Raw genomic sequence first — 21,039 nt, 5'->3', positions numbered from 1 at the left:
TAAACTTTTATATGATTGGTGTGACTGATTGGATTTTGAAATGTTTTCTGTTTGAATAGACTTGTCGCTAATATGAATAGAGGGAGGGAATTTAAAACTGAAAGAATCAAGCTTTGTTTTTTACAAATTTAGCCTTCAAAGGAAGGTACTACTTTTTTTCAGTAGTTATTTTCATCTCTTTCTTTGTGTCAGCAAAGTTATGGAACTTCCTGGCTTGCTATTCCAGAGTGGTGGCCAGTATATAGGTTAATGTTCATATAGGTTAATGACGAATGTAAAATCTCCAGTTTTAACCTCTTGCAGAGTAGAACTGATTAAAAACAGACTTTGCCTTAGGGTTGTTTGGCTCTTTCAGGCATAATGCACGAAGTTGTATGATAAACATCTCAATAATGCAAACATTCCGGAGATACATTTCTGTAATCTTTATGCTTCATTGTATATACAGTATCTTTGAAAAATCATGTTCATGTCAACAGTCTGCTGTGAGTAATCCTTGATGAACACTTACAATCTATATTATAATATCTTAACTCTTATGTGTATAAGAGTTAATATATATACTCTATATATTGTGTAATATACTTTTGAGTTGATTTGGAGTTTTTTGACCTGCTTTGTTTAGAGCAGCATCTCTTCCCTTCTTCTGCCTCCCCATCCCCACCTGCAAGACTCTCCCAAACTTTTAATGGTAACTTTATTTTGAATCTCTTTGGGTTGTTTGAATGTGGTGGTTTGGGTTTTTTTTTTTTTTTTTTTTAATTTATTTTTTCGATGTAGCTGAAGGTGGGGTGTGAAAGAGATGTAGAGAAATGAGAACACCATGTTTTATTGAGCTGAATAGCAGCTAGTCTGTAGAAATATAAATTACTTTAGATTCTTATTTTCATATAAAGGGATTTCAGAAACCAAAATCTGTGAAAATAACTTGGTTTTGTGCTATATTTGTGGAAAATGTCTTACCAGGGAGCTAGGTTCTCTGACATGCCAGAGAACTTGTTAATTTCTCCCTCGGCTTTTCTGTATTAGTTTTATTTCTTTGCAAACCCACTGCAAAGGAACATCAGTGTGCTTTTCTGCCATTTGACCAATAACTTCTCATAGTGTAGGAGTAAACAATTACTGTCCTTGTGCTTTCAGCTACTTGTGGCCATACTGGGTACTGAGCTGGCTTGGGGAACTGATATGGGCTTAAAAAGATGCCTTTTTTCAGCTGTTTTTCTACGGAGTTCACAGCAACCCTGTGTTCATTGCACTGCTGTGAGAACTCGTTCTAGCTCAGTGCAAATGAAGAATGTTGACTACTTGAGACTACGAATGCATTGCTGTGAAGTGGCATGATCATAGTCTTGCTTTCCTTATGTTCCTTGACTTGCCACAGAAAAAGTTGTCTTCCAAGTGGCTGTCTTGCAATACCTCAGAGTTCCTAGGATATTGCTGGATATTGAGAAACAGTCCTCTATCCTCTGACCATGTGAACTGGCTGGAGCCCTAAGCAATGTAGGAGATAACATTTCATTAGCTTGGTTAGTATAACTGTTAAATAATTGTAAATTAATGTAGTGTGAAAGAGTGTCATACAATTTCATGAATCTGGCCAATTTAATATATACTAGGGTTCATGTTGTCATACTGAACAACTTGTTAGTGTAAATTTTCTGCAGAGAGATGAGGGGTCTTACAACTATAATTACGTATTAGGCTGCAGCTCAGTGTTCATAATCTATGTGATGTAAGTTAGTGCTACAAGAGGCAGTTACTGCTGTAACATACTTTTAGTGCACGTAATATTAAAATCAGTATTTATACCGTATGTTTAGGGAGTGTATGTTTATGTATGTGCTGTTTAGAGACATAACTATTCGACTGAACAAATAAATGTAGGATTTGTCTCAGAGGATAAAACCCTGATCTTAATTAATCTCCAGTATAGGCTTTTTTTTTTTTTTTTGGCATAAGTCTGTTCTCGCTGTTGGCCACCATATTGCTTTCCTCAGCATGATAAAACCTGAGAGAGCACAGCTGGGGAGTACTCTCCCCAGACGTTTTTGTTGTATTTTTAGTAAACTTCATCCTTATTTTTTATGAAAACCTAGGAAACTAATCATTTGAGTAAGAAGTAGCTGGTTCCAAGAATTCTGTGAAAGCTGTTTCTTCAGATAGCTCAACTTAAACCAAGGTTGCCTTTTTGTTTTGTTTGTTAAACTTCTGTTATCCTGCGTGGATGATGGAGAGCTAGTGAAGACTAAAGTGCTTTTACTGACCAACTGGAATACTGTGTATTTGGGCTGTGCTTAAGCTATGCTTATCTGCTGCACTGGAGTCTGAAGGCAGCTGTGGCTCCTACTAACAGTGACACTGACATTATTTCAGATAAAGAAATGACCACAAATCGTAGGTAATAAATGGAACTGAGCCTCTTTGGACAGTCTGAAGTGAAGTCCAGCTTACTAGTGGAGCATAGATCCCAGACCTGCAAGTTCTTTTCTGACCAGCTAGGCACTCTGTGATGGTGGTATGAGCCTGCCTGTCTCCCACCAGAGATGGAATATAGTGACATCCCTTCTGTTCTTGGAACATGTGTCACATACTCCCTTTTATCTCATGAAAGATACCATTATGGCCTGATTGCTCTGTCTCCTGTCTGTTTTCTGGGTGGATGGCTTGTTTGTTTCTCTTTTGAGCAATAGCATTGCATGTGCTGTCAGGATTACTGCAGATACCTAGCAGATGTTGAAGTAAGGATATTTTTTTCTCTGTTTCCTGGTGGAAGCTGTGTTCTGAAGCTAGCTTTGTTCTCAAAATGTCACTCCTGTTCTGTTAAACAGTTAGCTATAATGAAACCAAGGCTATAGGAGTATGACACCTAAAGTTAAACGTAAGAAGAAACTCTGGCTCTTTTATAAAATATTTTCATAACTTGGTCTTTTGCTGGAATTGTTGAAGTTTCTAAAGGTAGTTGATGCTGAAGTTTCTAATTTTTATTGATAAAATTCCTTTTAGGTTCTGGAGTGCTCAGGTGGACACAGTGCCCCATACCTTCCCTGAGACTCAGGAAGAGAATTTAGATGGGGCAGTGTATCATAACTAGTGCCAGTTCTCTGAAAACCCTCTGGCTCAAATGTGAACCTGTCATGTAGTCCATTTGCTCCCCAGTGTTTGTTGTATTTTTTTCTCCTGAGTAATTATAGTAAAGACAAGTTATCAACTGCATTCCAGTAGACTTTACAGTGGTACAAGCAGCCGTAAGAACATACTACTCAAACTCTTAAAAACTGATAGTGAGTGTGGTATGACATAAAGACTCTTCAGGGAATTGCAGATCAGTCTGTACACTTAAAATGTTTTCATCCATCAGCTGTTTACATCAAATATTATGTAGTTTAATATTGTAACTGTAATAAGCATTTTAGAAGTTTTTTGAACTTTTTGTAGAAAAGTTATTTTAGCCCTCCCTTGAACACTGTGCAGAGCAAATGTTCTGTAGCAGCAGTATGGCATCTATACCCATAAGTAGCGTAAAATCCTGTCATCTTGTTTTGGAGGGAAATAGTTTTCAGAGCTGAATATGAGCTCTTATTGAAAGCATTTCTTCAATGTGTCGACAAACTCAGTTACATATTAAAGGGCAAAAGACTCATCCTGGTTATCTCCACTAAGTTGGTGTGATGGCTTTTGCAGCTTTAGGGTTTCAAGATCTGTTCTGCCTAAAGCATAATGCAGTGCTCAGAAAATGGGAAAGTGTATGTGTGTTTAGAATGACAGCTTTTGCGCATTCCACACCCAGTAACTGGCTTTTACTGTGCAGAACTGCTGCTTTCTAAATGTTCATTTCCCCACTTACTTTAATTGTTTTCAGTAGTAACAGTTGGGGGTTCTTTGTTCTTGTTTTGTTGAATAAGTAAAATTACTAGCATGATGCAAAGTAACTTTTTGAGTCTGGATTGTTAGATAATGTATTGGACTTAATTGGAGCATCTGTGTGTTTTAATACAGCTCAAGATATGGTTGGGACGAGTAATTCTGCTTCTTCAGAAGCAACATCTAAAAAAACTATAAAAAAGACGTCTAAATAAAAGGTCTTTAGGCAGAAATTTGCTAATGGTGCTTTTCCATTTTGCTTCAGGCTATTTCTTATGAGAGTAATGGACATACCGTATCTCAATTTGGAAGGACCAGACTGTAAGTAGCTTATTTACTACTGGAAATATTTTTCCGTTTCAAGTTATTTCAGGTTACAGACCTGGGGCTGTAATAAGTTGCTAATACATTAAAATGAAAACATATTTTACTAATATAAAGGTCCTTATTGTTACGGGATGTTACACTCTGAGGGGAAGAACTTTAGATGAGTGTTACCAGTAATGTCTTAACATAGGAAAATGTAAAGCTCTGGAGCTCAGTCTAGTCCCTGACTAGGTGAAAGCTTAATTTTGCACTGTGAAGTCAGATACACAAGTGTCTTTAAGTGATACCCATCCAGAAGCAATATTAATGTGAAGACATTTTCAACTCTATGTGTCCGAAAAAGTCTGGAGGATGACCCTTTATGAATGCAGTTCTAGAAAGATGAAATTTAACTACTGGAGAGGAAAAGGTGTGTTCTAAGGGCATATATTTAATTTTTAAACATGGTTAGGTAGTCAGATCACTGAGCTCTGGCTTTGCAGATCTGTTGGGATGGTTATCTAATTATGTTGCATACTTCTTTCCCCAACTGTTTGATACCTAGTGCAAGAATGGATAAATACTTTGGGTCATTGAGAGAATGCCAAAGCTACTAAGCTGTAAAGATGTTACTTCCACTTGCTAGCCAACTTACAGGATTGCTTTGATACTTTGCCAAGAAGAGTTGCCAAAAAAGACTCTGCCTCTGAAAGTCTGTCTCTTTCATCTGAAAGCCACTTCTTTAGAACAGACCGAATCTGATGTTACAGCAGAATCTGAGGCACAGAGGCTTTCTACTAAGCTTCAAAACAGAAAGTGCATCTAGGGTGGCATATTTGGCTGGCTGCTTTAGAAATTTTTATTGCTGTTCTGAGATTTAAATGCTGCTGTAGTACTGAATATGTGAAAGTGACTTTCATTATAGTCTTTTGTTACCATCTATGAAAAACTCTTAAAAAAAAAAAAAAAGTTGCTACAGAAAATGACTTCAAAGCAGGATATGAATCAACTATTTCTCACCTGAGTAGGTAGAAGGTATAAATGTTTAACAGAGGATTCAAAGTTGTATGAAGATAGTAAGAATAAACTGATACTGAAGGGTTTGGCGTAGTTTCTTCTCCCTAATCAATAGAAAAAGGCTGTTACAACATCTGAAACTGGTCTTGTTACAGTTTTTTACTACTAGATTGGAAGTACTTACTTTGAATTGCTAGCTGTTCAATAAGCGATACATTAATGAATTGTCCACTGGCTTGTTAAGTTAACTTGTGGGGTTTTGGTGTTTGCCTTGTGTAGAGCCAAAAAAAAGAAATCTGATGCTTAGAAAAATGTTCTATCCTTTTTGGTTTTGAAGTAGCAACTTTAAGGAGCAGGACTTGACCAGTACTTACGAAGGGATTGCTTGCTTTAGCTACTTGGGTCTTCATCCACTCTGATGCTCAGATGTTCATGCAAACCTGTAAGTTGTTATCAGGAAGTTTATGATTAAACTCATGCTCGCCCAACTTGTTTTGAGCAAAACAGATTGATGCACTTAGAAGCAAGTCACAAGTGGCTGGAGGCTGGTAGCTGCAAGAGGCTGTTTAATCTGGAAAATACTGAATTCCTGTATTTTCCTGTATTTCCTATATTCCTGTCTACGATATAAATTTTATTTTAGCTGATATGATCAGACAGATGAAAAATTCACCGTTTTATAAGCCGCATGGGTTCTGCTGGCCAACTGATAAGACACCATGTAACAACTCACCACAGAGTCATGTTCTGGGCTTTTTTTGCAACTGAAAAACTAGGTTCTTATGTGGAGCAAGACAACTACTTACTCTAAACAAAACTTAGGAAGCTTATTTTTCCCTGACTTCATTAATCACTCGGTATTTCAGTTATGAGGTCCTGAGTTACAATTAGTATTTTCATTGTTGGTACACGCATAATGGCACTTCTATGAAGATTTATTTTAATACGATAATTGAGTTCATGGTGCAATCTTTGTTAGAAGATAGATGCATTTTGAAATCTCTCTACTATTTTCATGACACGTTTTGGTTAGAAACTTGAGTTTTAGAAAGCTTGATGTCACTGTTGTGTTCTGTTGAGGTTATGTAAGATGTTAAAGAATTATTTGGGAATAAAATGTCTATTGAACCTTTGGGCAGGGGTGGGAAGCCTTAAAACCAAGGCACATAAAAAGCTGTTCTGTCTGTTCAGGAAACACTGTAGCTGTTGAAAGCTACATTTCTGAAGTTCGTGCAAAAATGAAGTCTTATTTGTGGAATAGTTATGTCTAGAAACATACATGCTTTCTACTATAAAGCACATACAGGCTGAGCACTATCACTTACTGTAATTACTAGTCATAACTAAATTGTAGTAATTGCTTATGCTTCCCTGTATTTATGAAATCAACAATGCACAAGGCTTTCATCAGAAAACAGTGCAAAGTTGCATCTTAACCAAATGCAACAAAAAGACAGCAGGTTTGTCCTTATGTAATGGAGTCAAATACACATGAAAGTCAGATGTAGCAAGTGGTTGATGGTCTGATTTTGGGCATGTGTGCCATGAATGAGATCCACATTGAAAAAATCTCTTATTTTGATGCTGAAAGCTAAGGATAAGCTAAGGATAGCAGAAACTAGCCAAGTTTGTATCACAAAAGAATTCAGGAGGCTAATTCACTACGAGGAAAGTCAGTTCCTATATATCTATACCCAAAGAAGAGAGAAGCTCTTCATGTGAATGTTTTGATGTGGTCATGTTAAAATCTGAACAGCTGGATGTACTTAACCCTTGAGTTACCTTTACTAAACTGGAGCAGTAAATTCTGAAGTGGAACACTCTTCTTTAGTGGTTCAGCTTCTGTCTAATATAAAAATGTAAAATAGCTAGGGAAGATCTGTCATTGTGTCATGCATAAAAGCTAAATCTCTGGAGGAGATATCTGTGGAGAGGCTCAATTAGTGATATGTAAATAGCTTCATATGAAAACTAAAAATATTTCAATATCTTTGCACCTTGAACTATACTATTCCTCTTGTTTCTTTTTCAGATAGGGTAGGAATTCACAGATCCAAAAGATCAGGTGCCTAGTGAAAGGAACTTCATCCACGTGTACAGTGTAGTGATTTGTTATGTACAAACAATCTTCACTGGATGAGGCCGAAGGTCTGTCTTGTTGACAGACAAGTAGCCTGCCCCTGATGATGAGATGATGACCAAAACCATGTGTGTGTGTGGGGTGTAAAAGTAAGGCAGATGTGTAGTGATAGTGTCTGCTGTGCTCTTATCTTGTTCAGCAGTTGGATTCTCTCTCAAATTCATAAAGCTCTGAATAACTTTCAGGGTATGCTGAAGACTTCTTTTGCACATCTTTGGATGTTGGCCTTTATATGCTATTTTTTGTCTTTGTGTAGTTTTTAATAAAAACTTCCTGTTAGTCTGTCAGTATGTCTGTTCTAGCTTGTGCCTCATATTGTATGAAAACTGAATTGAACATTGTTTCAGAGTAAGTCTTTTAATGACAGAAAAATTACAACGTTGAATTATTACTAAAAGATCTCCAAAGCTATAGGTGAATCATAAAGAGGCTGTTGGTTTGGTTTTTTTTTTTTTATTCTGTCCTTGAACTTGGTAGTATAACTGTATGTAATGCTGTTTCAGTTTGTTATACATGTGAGCTTGTAGCATCTACTATGCCTATTTCATGCATAATTGCAGGCACATTTTTGTTGATGTCTGATGTAGTTTCGTAGCGCTTGGCCTGTTTTCTTTAAAAAATAAAGAGGACCAGGAAAAAGCTACATATTGGATAACTTTTGTAGGATATTCTGTAGGTACTAGTAGTGAGTCTTGCTTTAACAAATGCTTTTTTGTTTTACAGTGCAGCCAAAACGAGATCATGTTCTTCATGTTACTTTTCCCAAAGAGTGGAAGACTAGTGACCTTTACCAGCTTTTCAGTGCCTTTGGTGAGTTTTGCAGTCTATCCTTCCTTATACATTATTTTTCCCCTCTTTGTCATTAGCAAGTACTGGTTTTGCTTGTGCATCTGTGGTTTCAGACTTATTCCTAGTATAGGTAATGATGCATCACTTTTTGTAGATTTTTTATGGTGTCCTGGAGACTTTCTTTGTAATGCTGTGTGGAAAATGTCTGCCTTACTTAACTGCTCTTTAGAAATCTTTTTATGTGATGCTTGTTGAATATCGTGGACCTCTAATAATTTTATTTACAACCTCTCCTGGGAGAAGGCAAGAGTTTGTATAGATGGGTAAAGGGAATGAGGATTGATGTGAAAGGCAGATAGAGGCTTTAGGAATAAGGTTCATCCTGCAGTCTGGGTGAAGGCAGACACTAACTTATAAGTCTAGGCAAGCAAGCTTGAAAAATAGCTTGCTTAAAAAATTTCAAGATTGTGAAAACCATTCAAATCAAAAGAAACAAGAAAAAAAAGCTATCTTATAGGTAGTAGTCCTGTTCCTTTACTAAGTATTAGTATAGAATGTAAGGATATGGAGATCCTAATTAAGTGATCTCCTAACTCTTGCAGCAGAAAATAGTGGTTATGCTTTGCATCCCTGGCTCAGAATAAGAATGATCTTTCATAGAGCCCTATGTTGGATGTTATTTCCAAGATCTTTATTGCAGATTGGTTTCTAGTTTTTGAATCCTGTATAAGGTACTGCTTCAAAAGAGATCTGTTGGGCATCCAAATAAGTCTAAATTATTTTTTTTTCTGTTTTTTTTTTAAGAGGTAACTTCTTTCCATTTCTGAAGCCATTTAATGTAAACCAAAAGTTATTAAATTTTTTTTTCATTATTTTCCAGAAATATTTGCTTGCAATACTTACTAAAGTAGCTTATTGTTTCATCTAATAGACATTTATATAGCTTGTCTTCCTCAAATTCTGTAATAAGGATTTTAGTGGGAAATTGCTTAAAAAAACCCCATCTGTTTATCAAACAGCTTTCCTGGGAGGGATCAGTTTCTTATTTTCTCATTTAAAAAAGTAAAATCTTTGCTTTACATTACATAAGTCTTGACAGCTCCCTATTCCTAAAAATTTTCTGCTTGGCAGTATAGTTTCCTTTTTTCCTGCTCCCAGTCTTACTTGAAGTTCCAGTACCAATTTTATCCACTGAAGTATAATTGCTGTAAAACCTGCATATTTTTACATGCGTTTTTAAGCAGATAAGTGACAGGTTGGTGTTCTCTATGATGAAGTGGACTTTTCTCTCTTTTGGAGACAAGCAAGTGAAAGGGTGTCTGTTTAGCTGGTACTTGATCAGTGTACTGTTGTTGTTTCAAAGTAATGTGCCAGACTTCATGACTTAAGTCAGAGTATAGTGTGACAAATGGATTCAGGGCAAACCTGAACCTAACCTCCATTGAAATAATAATTGTAGTATCCGTAAGGACTTCTAGTCACCAGTAAAAGGATGAAGTCCCTCAGTGCACTCAGTCTTGTCACTCCTGTGCTTGCTGTGGGGCACCATGCTGGTTTACATGATAATACTACTCTTCTCCTCTTCACCTGGGATTGTGACTTGGTAGTCTGTGCAGGGTTTTTGGACCTGTATAAAATTCAGCCATTTCCTTCTGACTTTTCGAGCTGTACTGGAGCATGATGCCAGTATAATGCTGGGTAGGACTTAATATTCCTGATTGTAGAATGTTACTGAGATTATTCTAGAGTTGCCATTAGAGGGGTAAGAAAAAATTGGATATCGTTTCTATAGGCTTTTAAAGACTCAGATATGTAATTGTTCTTTATTAGCTCCTCCCCTTTGTGTGCAAGGCAAGTGCAGGTCACTAGCGCCAGGGGGCAGACTTACACATCCCAAAATACTCAGTTGTAATATCCCATGAAGCTTCTCATGAAAGCAGTGAGACCGCTTAAGGGGCTGCGGTGTCAGACTTGGAACTAGTTCATCTTTGCTGCTTTAGAAGGGGTGTTCATGATTCTAAAGGCTTTCAGTGCTGCACACACACCAAGTGGGCACCTGCTCATGCAAGATGTTTTTATAGTCTTGTTGGTTACTATAGTTTCACTGTACAAGTACTTGCAGTACTGTGCAGTGTCTTATAACACTTTCTTTAAATTCTTCAGTTTATGTAGTTCATTTGGTCATGTTGATGTGAAATACGAAGGTATTGAAATAGTATTTGCTGGAATACAGCTTTTGTGTATAGCCTTCTGTGTAGAAGAATATTGGGTGACATGGTTTAGTGTGTGGTGTCCCTGCCCATGGCAGGGGGTTGGAACTAGATTATCTTAAGGTCTTTTCCAACCCTAACTATTTTGTGATGTGTTTGATGGGCTTTGGTTAAAACAGCACACTATCCAAGTATTATAAAAACTAACTACTTACAAAGTTTGAGTGACTGGAGTCAAACCTATGCGTTGCATTTTGTGAGGGTGTGAGAGAGAGGTGAATACTAATGTAGTTCATGGAGCTATAGTGATCTTGATGATACATAAATTACTTTTAAAATGTAACTAGTCCTTTCTGTGTTTAAATCTTGTTTTAATAGTCCAGGCTGCTATACAGGTGAATTTTAACTGACTGAATACATTTTTGCGTTCCACTTACACGTGGATACACTGACATCTGCTCCTGTTAACCACTGCACCGTAGACTTTACCACTAACAAAAAAAGTGGAGCTTGAAAAATGACCCTTTCAAAGGTGACAACCTAGCTTAAGGAAAACTTCTAGCACAAAATATGTATTCCAAGTGTTATTCCGAGTTTGTTTTCATATAGACATGTGAGCTTTGACTGTTGGGTTTTTTGGTTTTGGTTTTTTTTTTGTCTGTATGTGTGTGGGGTGATGTGTGTGGGGTTTGTTGGGGTTTTTTTGTTGATTCTTTTGTTGTTGTGGGGTTTTAAAACTTTAATCCTATTTTTCTCTACGCATTTCTGGCCTTTCCTCCCCCTTTTCATGCCAGTGTTTCCTTCAGCTGTTCTTGCTTTCTTTGTACCCTGTCTTCCTGCCAGGAAGGTGGAAGCCTTAGTATGTCCTAGTATGTATCCTGAGTGCTTAATTGCCAGTAACAGTTGTTTAGGAAATGTAAAAGAACAGAGCCAAAGTAAAAGAACTTTTCTGCCTTACAGCAGTCTGTAACCTTAGCACTCATGAGCTAGAGGTCACACTTGCATTTTTTAGTTTGAGCCTTCCACGGCTTTCTGAGGGTTCTGTGTGATTCTTTATCCCATGTGTATTCTTGTCATCTGCAGCATTTGGTTGCAGTTCTCTGCCTGCAATTAAGCATTCTGTGATGTTTTTTTTTTTTTAACTGTGTATTTTATGTTTCTTAGTTGTTTTATAATGAAATAGTGACTCCTCTCTGTACATCTTTCATGTAATTTCTATTCTTATATCTTCCCCTTAGATACTCCTTAGAACTCTCTTTTGAAGGCTGAGTCCCAGTTTACTTAGTCTCTGATATGGAAGTCGTCTGCTCCTATCTGAGTGAAAATGTTTTATTTCACTTGATAATTTTTTACTTGACATTACCTTTTTTTTTTTTTTTTTTTTTTTAGCAAGGCACATTGCTTGACATTGCGTGTAGTAGCAAACAGGCAAGGGGTCATACGGGATAGCAGTGGTGTTCTTCAGAGTATTGAAGACATTTTATCTATTCTAGAATTGCAGAGAGAGAAATCTTTGGTTTGTTTCTCTAGAGCTGGCATTCTATTCCATTGCTGTATGTGATTGATTTGGATTAGCCTTGCAGTGAGCTGGCATGTGTTGATGTTGATTGCTAAATATTATATTTCAAGTGCAGATGCATTTGCTTTTCAGATATTTATTGCTGTTTCACCATACTTTTGAAATGCATAATATTTACTGAATGCTTAGCAATATTGCTGAATGATCTAATTTATTAATTGCATCTTAAATTCATTAATAATGAAATGTTACATAGTCTGAAAAGAGTATCTTGAAGTGTGGAGAGCTGCATAAGAGCATTTTTTTCAGTTCTCTTCAGAATGCAGCTTAGTGTCCACTCTTTAATGTTTGACTTGTTATTAAAATAATGCATTTTAAATGTATGAACATGAGTGTAAAGGCAGCACATGTTGGCAGGTATTGAAACCCTTAATTATTTCAAATGCTAAAGTAATTTAGAGTTCAGCAGCCTTTCTGCAGCAGTGAATAAGTATCTGATACTGAAATGATGTGCCATCAATGGGTTGGGTTTTTACTTATTTCTTTTTAATTGGAACTTAGTGAAAATATGAGCACCGAAGTCCATTTGGGCAGTAGGTGACTTGAAGGAGATTTTAGTCCATCAATGAGCCTCTTTGATATTTTTACACTAAGGGCACAATAGGAAATTTTTTTTCAGAAGTTTTCTTTCTGTTCTTTTGGTCTGTTCAGGGTGGATATGGAAATAATTAACTGTATATGTAGGAAAGGTACAGAATCAGGACAGCACTTCCACATTGAAGAATTACATAAGACTATGGTCTCAGATGTCTCAAGTGATTGCTTAGAAAATTTTGTCATTAGTAATGCAGAAAAGAAGGACTTGATGCACAAATTCAGAGCAGAAACTTGTCAATGCACTTGGAACAGTGTTAAATTGTTCAGTAATTTCTAATATTGAAAGGAAGCTCAGTGTTGGGGTCCTACCTAATGCCTTGTGATTTTTGGGTTGCAATCATAAATCAGCTTGTGCTTCTCCTGTGTTGTAAGTGTTAAGTGTCCTTCTAAAAGGCTGTTGTCTCTACAGCAAAGATACTTACCCAAAAGGCAGCGGAGATCTATGTTCTTCAAAGACTGAATTATTAGAAATCGAATTTTATTTGCCTTACAAAGTGTAGGCTCTTCTTAAGAGCAGCCTTAGCACTTTAGTAGAGGGAAATGTCAGAAACTATATTGAATTAATTATGGCTTTGGCAGTAATCAAAATGATAATAACTTAGTCCTAAATAGGTAGCTACTCAAATGTATAGCATGCAAACTGAATCTAACTTTTTTGATCATGCTTTTATTTTTATAATTAGAAAATCTTTATTATCTGGCTACACTTCAGAAGAGACTTCTATAACCTTGTAACCTGTAGGCTAAATTAGATTTACATAGATTAAACATCTGAAAAGACATTTTAAGTAATTTTGCATCCTTGGTTTCATTGTTGTCATGTCTGAAGGTTAAATGGTGGTGTAACATTATATATAACTTGATTTCGTAGCCTACCTGAAAAAAAAATTGCACCAATTTTCAATATCTGAATAGTACTAGCAGTAGAGCACTTAGGTGAGGACAGGAGAATGTGAGTGGATTTGACTATAATAAAACCTTGTGTTTGGAATGAGACACTGGTGCTAGTGTGACATTTTGAGACATTCACAAAGAAAGTGTTCTAACTGCTTGATGAATGGAGTAGCTTATTTCCAGTCACTGTTCCATTGCAACAGCTTTTGAATGAGGTCTGTGATTTTGTGCATTTGTCCTCATATTTACTTGAATTAAGTTTTCATTGCACATCCAGGAAATGAAGAACAGTGGCATCCAAACAAATCAAAGTTTGAAGATCTAGTGTGTTGCAGTAACTGGAGCTCTCCACTTGCATGATCAGTCTTCTGCACCTCCCCACTCTACTGGAATTTCTTATCTTAGGTGTCTGTACTAGTAAAGACACAGTGAGTGGTAACTGGAGCTTGTCCATGTTGTGTCTTTTGGAATGCAGCAGTTCTGAAGGATGGATTATTTTTAAAAGTTGAAGAGCTGTTCTTTATTTTAGTACAGAGCTGAAATTTCCCAGGAGAAATTGCTTCAATTTTTTTTTTTTTGTAGAATTATATAGAACACATGAAGGGAGGACTAAAAACCCCCTAAGATTACTTGAATTGTTACAAGAATTATTAAAAATAAAGTTATGATGAAGCAGATGAATACTCTGGGAGTGAAAAAGGCATTAGTTGGGTCTCTTCCCTTTTGGTCCTTACTCTAGTGGGTCTGAAGGTATAAAGGATGATTTGCGGCCCTAACAGTCACAGCTTTCTGAACAGTTCCAGGCTCCTATACAATTGTGTATGTGCTATGCACCTTTACAGTGGACAAAAGCCTTCTCAGGTGAAGTTACTTTTAGTTGACTCTTATGTCATGGCAGATGAGATCAAATCTGTGACTGAACCTAAGATAAATAATAGTAATTTATTTTGTCTTTTCTAGGTAACATTCAGGTTTCGTGGATTGACGATACATCAGCATTTGTATCACTGAGCAAGCCAGAACAAGTACAAATAGGTAAGTGTTCCTGAATTTACTTTAGTAGTAAGACTTGGCTTCAACCGGCTGCTGCAAAATGCACTGAGCCAATGGGGTCTGTGATTCTAATGACAAAACTACTGACTTGGTTCAGATGCTATAAGAAGAATTAAATTTTTATAGTACCAGCAAATGTGTTGTAGCAAAGACAACCACCCCCAACTGGACTTGGTGAGAGTTTGTGTTTCATTTCATGACCCTGTAAGTACTTGATCCTCTATAGATAGAATAATGCCAGTTTCTTCACTTGATGTAGTATTATTGAAGTCATTTACTGTTACTTTGCACAAAGCAGAGCTATCAAAGACTTTTATGATCTTTCCTTCAGATATCCTTTGGAGTGATCTGTATATTTGCTTTGGTTGACATTTTCAAGTAACAAATGCAGTGGAAAGCCTTTTGGTGTACTGTAGAACATGTGCAGAATAATAGTCTCCTGACAGTCTGAACTGCTCATGTGTCTACAGTTGTGTATTAATAAGGTGCAAGGTCTCCAGACCTTAGTTTTTTAATTTTTATTTGAACTTTTGAGCCTAGCTTTGAAAAAAGTTCGTGGGCAGAAGTTCCACAGGAAGTTTTACATGTTTAACTTGTTTTCATGAGAGTCCCTTGGGTTTGGGTTTGGTTTTGCTTCTTGATTTGGATTTTAGGAGAGGGATTAGTTTAAAAAAAAATTCTTGTGACTACATAGATACTGTTGGTGAACCCACATTCCTCGTTCAGAGAGATAGGACAGAGAGCAGTATTTTACTATCTACAGTTGTGCAAGGTACTCTAAAAAGAGCTGTTTCTAATATGTGAACTGAAAGCATAGAGCAAAACATTATCCATATGCTATAAGAAGAATATGGAATAAATAACGCTCTTGAGAAATCATCAAGAAGTAACCAAAAAGCAAAGAGTTCACTGAAAATATTGCTTCAGTTATGAGGAAAAACAGTCTTTTCAGACTGTAGATTTTTGGATTGGTTCTTTGGGGTTTTTTCTTGATGTTGTTTGGGTGTTTGTTTGTTTAAGGGGGTTGTGTGTTTGTTGTGGTTTTTTGTTTGTTTTTTAAAGATTTTTGGTTGGTTGGAGTTGGATCACTGAGCTCTTCGTGGGTTCTGTAGTTCTTTTGGGCATGTATTTGAGGACTGACCCATAAGCTTACTTCTGGTTACAATAGTCAGGAGGTGGACCTTATACGTGATTAGTTGGGATACGTTATGGTAATGCCATCCCTATTTACTGAAATGCTTATATCAACTGCTGTGGAGCTGGTAAGAACAGCAGTATACATAGCACTTTTGATTAAGTGGCTGAAATGTTGCATGTAAGAGCTTTCCTACCAGTATTCCCATGATTAAGTTCTAAACTGAAAAAAAACCCCACCAGAACCCACAAAACCAAATTAGAAAACCCCACTGTGTTCACTGAATAAGAAGCTCTCAGGTTCTGGGTGCATTAGAGAGTGCATCTCTGTAATTACTTACTAACATCCTGTGAGTGTTCATCATACTTCCTCATACATACATGCCTGCAAAGGATTTTGAGTGCTTACCACAGCCTCCTTACAGCAAATGTTCCATACCAGCAAAAGCCACTGTTTCTTCATCCATATGGAGATGTAAGGACTGTATAACTTCTAGTGAGAAATTCCAGGTGAAGTATTATGTCAAAACAAATGTGACTCTATTATAGCTAGCTCTGTAACTCAGGAAAACATTGCTAGCGCTTCCTGCGTTATCTTAGTTTCCTACCTCTGAAGCCTTCATGATTTGTGAACCATGTATTACAGTTAGTGGTGATACCAGCACACCATCAAATACTGTTCATGTAGCAGTGAGTACATTACAAGTTTGGAGGAAATAAACCTTAATCTAAACTATTTTAAGTAAATATGTATTCAGTTGTGCTGTCACAAATGATATGTTTGTGAGCTAGCAGCATATCTCAAGTATCTGAAGCCTTTTATTTCAGACCTGGTTAATCTTATTCAGAGTTTCGCCTCCATGTGTGAGATATAGGCTGAGGGGGAAAAAAATTAATAAAGGATTGGAGTTGTTCTACCTTTTTGTCATTCCAAGAGAACTTGTCTTTCTGATGAAATATAGCAAAGTTGTAATTTCTGCTTTTTAGTTAAGTTGTCCTGGTATACAGAATATCTATAAGTCACTGCCTTCTTTTTCCCTCCTCTTTTCAAGTTGAATGCTAGTTTCTCTGAGTGGGGCTTGCAAGATTATTTGTTTTCAATATAAAACATGCATGTTATGCCATTTCATATGCTGAAAGCCTTCCTAAATGCTACTACAGTAACTTCACATCACTGACACCTCAGCTACATGCATGTCTGAATGCTTGACATTCACATTCACCACCACTTTTTGTTAATTCCTATTTTTTGTTACAGCAATTACGTATTGTAGAAATAATGGAAAGTCTGCAGAACATTTATACTGAATCTTCCTGGTACTGCTCTGTGGGGGGGGGGGGTCTTTTTTTATGCTTCAACAGACAGGGAGGCTTGTTCTGTGGTCTGCATGCTATGAAACAAGTTATTTGTTTGAAAGCTTAGGTGATTATAGTCTTCCATAGATGTTTATGAAATCAGGTTAGTAAAATCTCGTATACTGAAAGCAGTCAACCAGCCAGCTGGTAAACTTAGAGCAACCTCAATTGCCAAAAAGCTATGTGATTTCTGCTGTAAAATTGTTTAAACCTCTTGGGTTTGGTTTGGTGTGGTTTTTGGGTTTTGATTGGGTTTTTGTTTGGTTTTTTTGTTTGTTTGTGGGGGGGGGTGGTGGGTTTTTGTGCTGTTTTTTGTTGTTGTAATAAATACATCATAAAATCAATTCTGTTATGCTGTTTTCTGATCTTAAATTCTTTAATGAACTGCTTTGGCACTAGAAGTCACTATTCATACTCATGATTTAGTGAACTGTGTTTAAGTGAAGAACCTAGGAAAAACTAATTATGTGGCTTGGGTTTTAACCTGTTTATATAAATATGTCTGCATCTTCTGGGCTGTATAAAAAGCCTTGGAGAATTGTCAAACAACATGATACAGTGCAAGATGTTGCTGCAGACATATGTCTGTGCTTACCTCTTAAAAGATGTTTCTGGCTTTGAGTTGGTATTAGTATGTATAGTTAACAAAGCACACATGTTACAGAAACATTTGTGGAAAATAAATGGATTAAGAAAACGAAGAGTGTGTGGAAGTTTCCCTGCATTGTTAAAGTGGTCAGATTTGCATTATGTATGAGTAAGCACTGTCAAAACATAGACTTCTTTTGCATCCTTTTAATAAGGTAGCATGTGATTTGTTCATATTACTGGTTTTGTGCAACTGCGTCTAAGGGTTGTATCGAATTAATTTTCATGGTCATGCTTAACTTTTACATCAAACAAATGACAGTTCTCCAAAAAAATGGCACTTCACATAAGCTGTTCTGTGCTTTTTCTGTTGCTTCTAACTCCCCTGGCTTCAGGTATTTTGAATGGACTAAAAACATATTCATATACATTCTGGGAATATGTTGGATTTCTCATATTAATATGCGTAGAAATCCATCTTCAATATGTAAGTAATCTGTTCATCCCCCAGTGCTCTTTAAAACAATGCTCCTGAGTTACATTATACCGTGGATGATAACCATGAAGACCTAGTCAAAAACTGATTGATAAAACGTTGGTCCATATGCCTTTCTGTTTAAAAAATATAAATCTGGTTAGCCGAATTAGACTGATGAGTAGCTCTTCAAATTTCACATCGTAATCAGTAGTTTGTATATGGCCAAGAAGAATGCACATTCCAATTTTTACATATTAAAGTGTTACCCTGAAGGACCTACAAATCTTTGCATAGTCTAATAAGATTTGTTCCCTCTTCCACTTTTTTCCCTCTGAAAAAATAAGTAGGGGAAAGGTCAGTATTTTTATAGGCAGTTTTAGAGCTGCTCCTAACTTTCAAACTGCATATAGCATGCTTAAAACACGTAAACCAGAAACCTTGGGGAAACAAGAATCAAACCCCTTAACTGTCTCATTTTGCATCTTACAGTAATATCCAAGAATCTTCACTTTATTTGGTTATTCATGTGACCTGCACATTGGCAGACTCTCTAATTTATTATGAATAGAAAAGACTTGTTCTCATATAAAATCTTATTACTCACAGTTAGAACATAAACTTCAGCTTGAAGTGGAAGCTGCATCAAGACAAATGTTAGTTAACCATTTCATAATCACCCTGGGATTTAGGTGCCTGCTGTGTCTATGTATGCAAGCTGTACCTGCATGTTCAGTGGGGAGACATTATTCTTGAGTTCTAGTGGGCTGTGTTCTCTGTGTCACTTACCTGTTGTCATGTGAAAGCCAGTACTGAGTTTGTGAAAGTTGGGTTTAGATGGCTCTCATTTGGCACTTTTTGCAATATGCTCTGATGTAAACCAGTTTCCAAGTTACAAGCACCTGAAGACAATAATGGACTATAAACAGAGTTTGTTTTCTGTTGAGGTTTGTTGCTTAAGGTAGGTAATTAAGAATGTGTTAAATGGTTGATATTCCTTTAGTTGGATGTCTGGGAAGCAGAAGCAAGTTTTGGGATACAACTTCTGGCTCTTAAAACTTTCAGCTTGCTAGATAAGCTTGCTTTTGGGTGCTGTTCAGCTCTGTGTATTTATAAAGTTGGCTTTTCATCTGGAAAAGTTAGTATGAAATAAGTACTGTTTCAATGTTTCTTGACTTACAGAGGTCTAGACTTCATAAAAATAGTCTGGAAGTGGTAGGGAAGACGGGAGAGACTTCAGCTTGTCTTAACTTTAAACCTAAGTATTTTACTGTAATTAATAAATTGGTGTAACCTGAAGTATTTCAGTGTTTCAATCATTTCAGTATGTAAACCATTCTGGGTAGTTAACTATTTTGTGAGTCTTCAGTTTATGCTTTGTATCAATGGTAAGCCCTTGGTATTCATGGTTTACTTGAATTTTGTTGCCAGCCAACTTTCGGTGACTATTTAGGTCACTGGTCTAAAAAGAACCTAGTTGCACTCTTAAAGGGAGGTTTCTTTAGATGTCTTTGCACTTGTGGAGTCTTTGTAGGCCATCCAAAATGTACTCTTAAAAATGCTGTTACTTGAGGTTGGCTTAATTTCTAAAATGTGGGAAAAGTCTTACAAATATATTAAATGTTTAAAGTACTTAAAAGTAAAATTGGGTTTCTGTTCTGAGACATTTGACATAGTTACATGTTAATGGAAATAATGGGCAAGTTTAGAAGTGATATTTCAAAAACATGCATGGTTTATTTTCACTTAGTAGGTAACACTTGTTCTTGATTCTCCTAATTAGGTGCAGTTTAGTAACATCTGTGTTCTGATCATGAGCAACTTCTACAATACACTGGTTCAGTTAAAGGGTAATTTTAATTTGAGAATCTTCCTAGAATGTTTTTCTTGCTGTTGTAAAACGCAATGAATACACTTAACCTGAAATTTTAAATGTATGTGAAAAACAACTGCTTGTCATAAATGGCAAGCATTTAAATAATGTTAAGTTGTTCCATGTGTTGGTGCCCCTGATACATGAGCTCATATTGAATTTACGGAGTGCAAGATATCTTCTTCCTCTAGGCATTGAGTAGACCAATGTATTTGGACAGCAGGGGAGCAATGGACTAAAGCAGGTGCAGCAGCTGAAATTGTGATGGCCTTTCAATGATTCTTGTTTAAATCATTAATCTTTCTGAACTTGCAAGTTTCTCAGGCCAGGCTGGACTTTCTGGTTTATTAGTGTTTTACAAGGTTTACTACAAAACCTTCTACTTAACATGAATGCTTACCACCACAATTTAAAAATGCACCCTATTATTTTGAGATCCTGTACATGTCAGTCTCACTGAATTTGGGGAGATGGCAGGTAGTATCCAATGTATTACCCAGATTCTTTGAAAAATTATGTATAACATGAGACTGTTCTCACCAATAAGAAATGTGAAATTCGTGTCAGATACATATTCAGGCAGGAAACTTCCTTAAGGGTAGACTGAGGAAGCTCAAGTCATACTGCAGTATGTCAAATCTCAGGCATTTCTGTTATTTTACTTTTTATTCAAATTAGGTGCATATTCAACCAGTTTCTCTAGCTTTTCAGGATTTTCCTCTCTCTTCTCCACCTCAGATTTTGGATTCTTAAGATCCACAAGGTTGTGATGTTTTGGGAAAACTTGGTTTAAAACTTGCATCAGCATCTTTTCCTATGATATTAAATTGGCAGTGTTGAGTTTTATGTATTTATGTTGCAGGTACACATACAAAAAAATCTTGGTATTTCTCATGTTAATGCTTGAGTGGCTTGAATTCTTAAACAACATTTAAGATGAGAAACTCAGTTGTAATAACTGTAGTAAGATACTGTCATCTTGTAGGTGTGTGCTTTTCCATTATTTTCACACAACCTGGATTTGTTAAAAACATGTATTATCTTGAAACTGCATGTAGTGTTTCAAAAGATCATAGTGATTTGTTTTATGTTAGGACTTGAATAAAATGGTTTCACTAGGAAGACCTTAGCAGTTGGTCTGTAGGTCTTGCACTATCATGGGTAATA

At 36.5% G+C, this 21,039-nt stretch overlaps 1 protein-coding gene across 3 annotated transcripts in view; it reads left to right on the top strand.

Annotated features, from left to right (window-relative positions):
- PARN (poly(A)-specific ribonuclease) overlaps positions 1–21,039 on the top strand; it is a 60,780-nt gene that overhangs the window by 19,957 nt on the left and 19,784 nt on the right. For all 3 annotated transcript variants that reach the window (XM_065683799.1, XM_065683800.1, XM_065683798.1), the window contains 3 exons: positions 4,127–4,182; positions 8,048–8,134; positions 14,354–14,428. In XM_065683799.1, coding sequence (XP_065539871.1) covers positions 4,127–4,182; positions 8,048–8,134; positions 14,354–14,428 — 218 coding nt within the window. The remainder of the gene's footprint in view (positions 1–4,126; positions 4,183–8,047; positions 8,135–14,353; positions 14,429–21,039) is intronic.

The sequence above is a fragment of the Lathamus discolor genome, chromosome 6 (genome assembly GCF_037157495.1).
Source record: "Lathamus discolor isolate bLatDis1 chromosome 6, bLatDis1.hap1, whole genome shotgun sequence".
NCBI classification, from domain to species: domain Eukaryota; kingdom Metazoa; phylum Chordata; class Aves; order Psittaciformes; family Psittacidae; genus Lathamus; species Lathamus discolor.
Note: the sequence above shows the minus strand (reverse complement) of the source record. Positions and strands in the feature narration are given on the sequence as shown.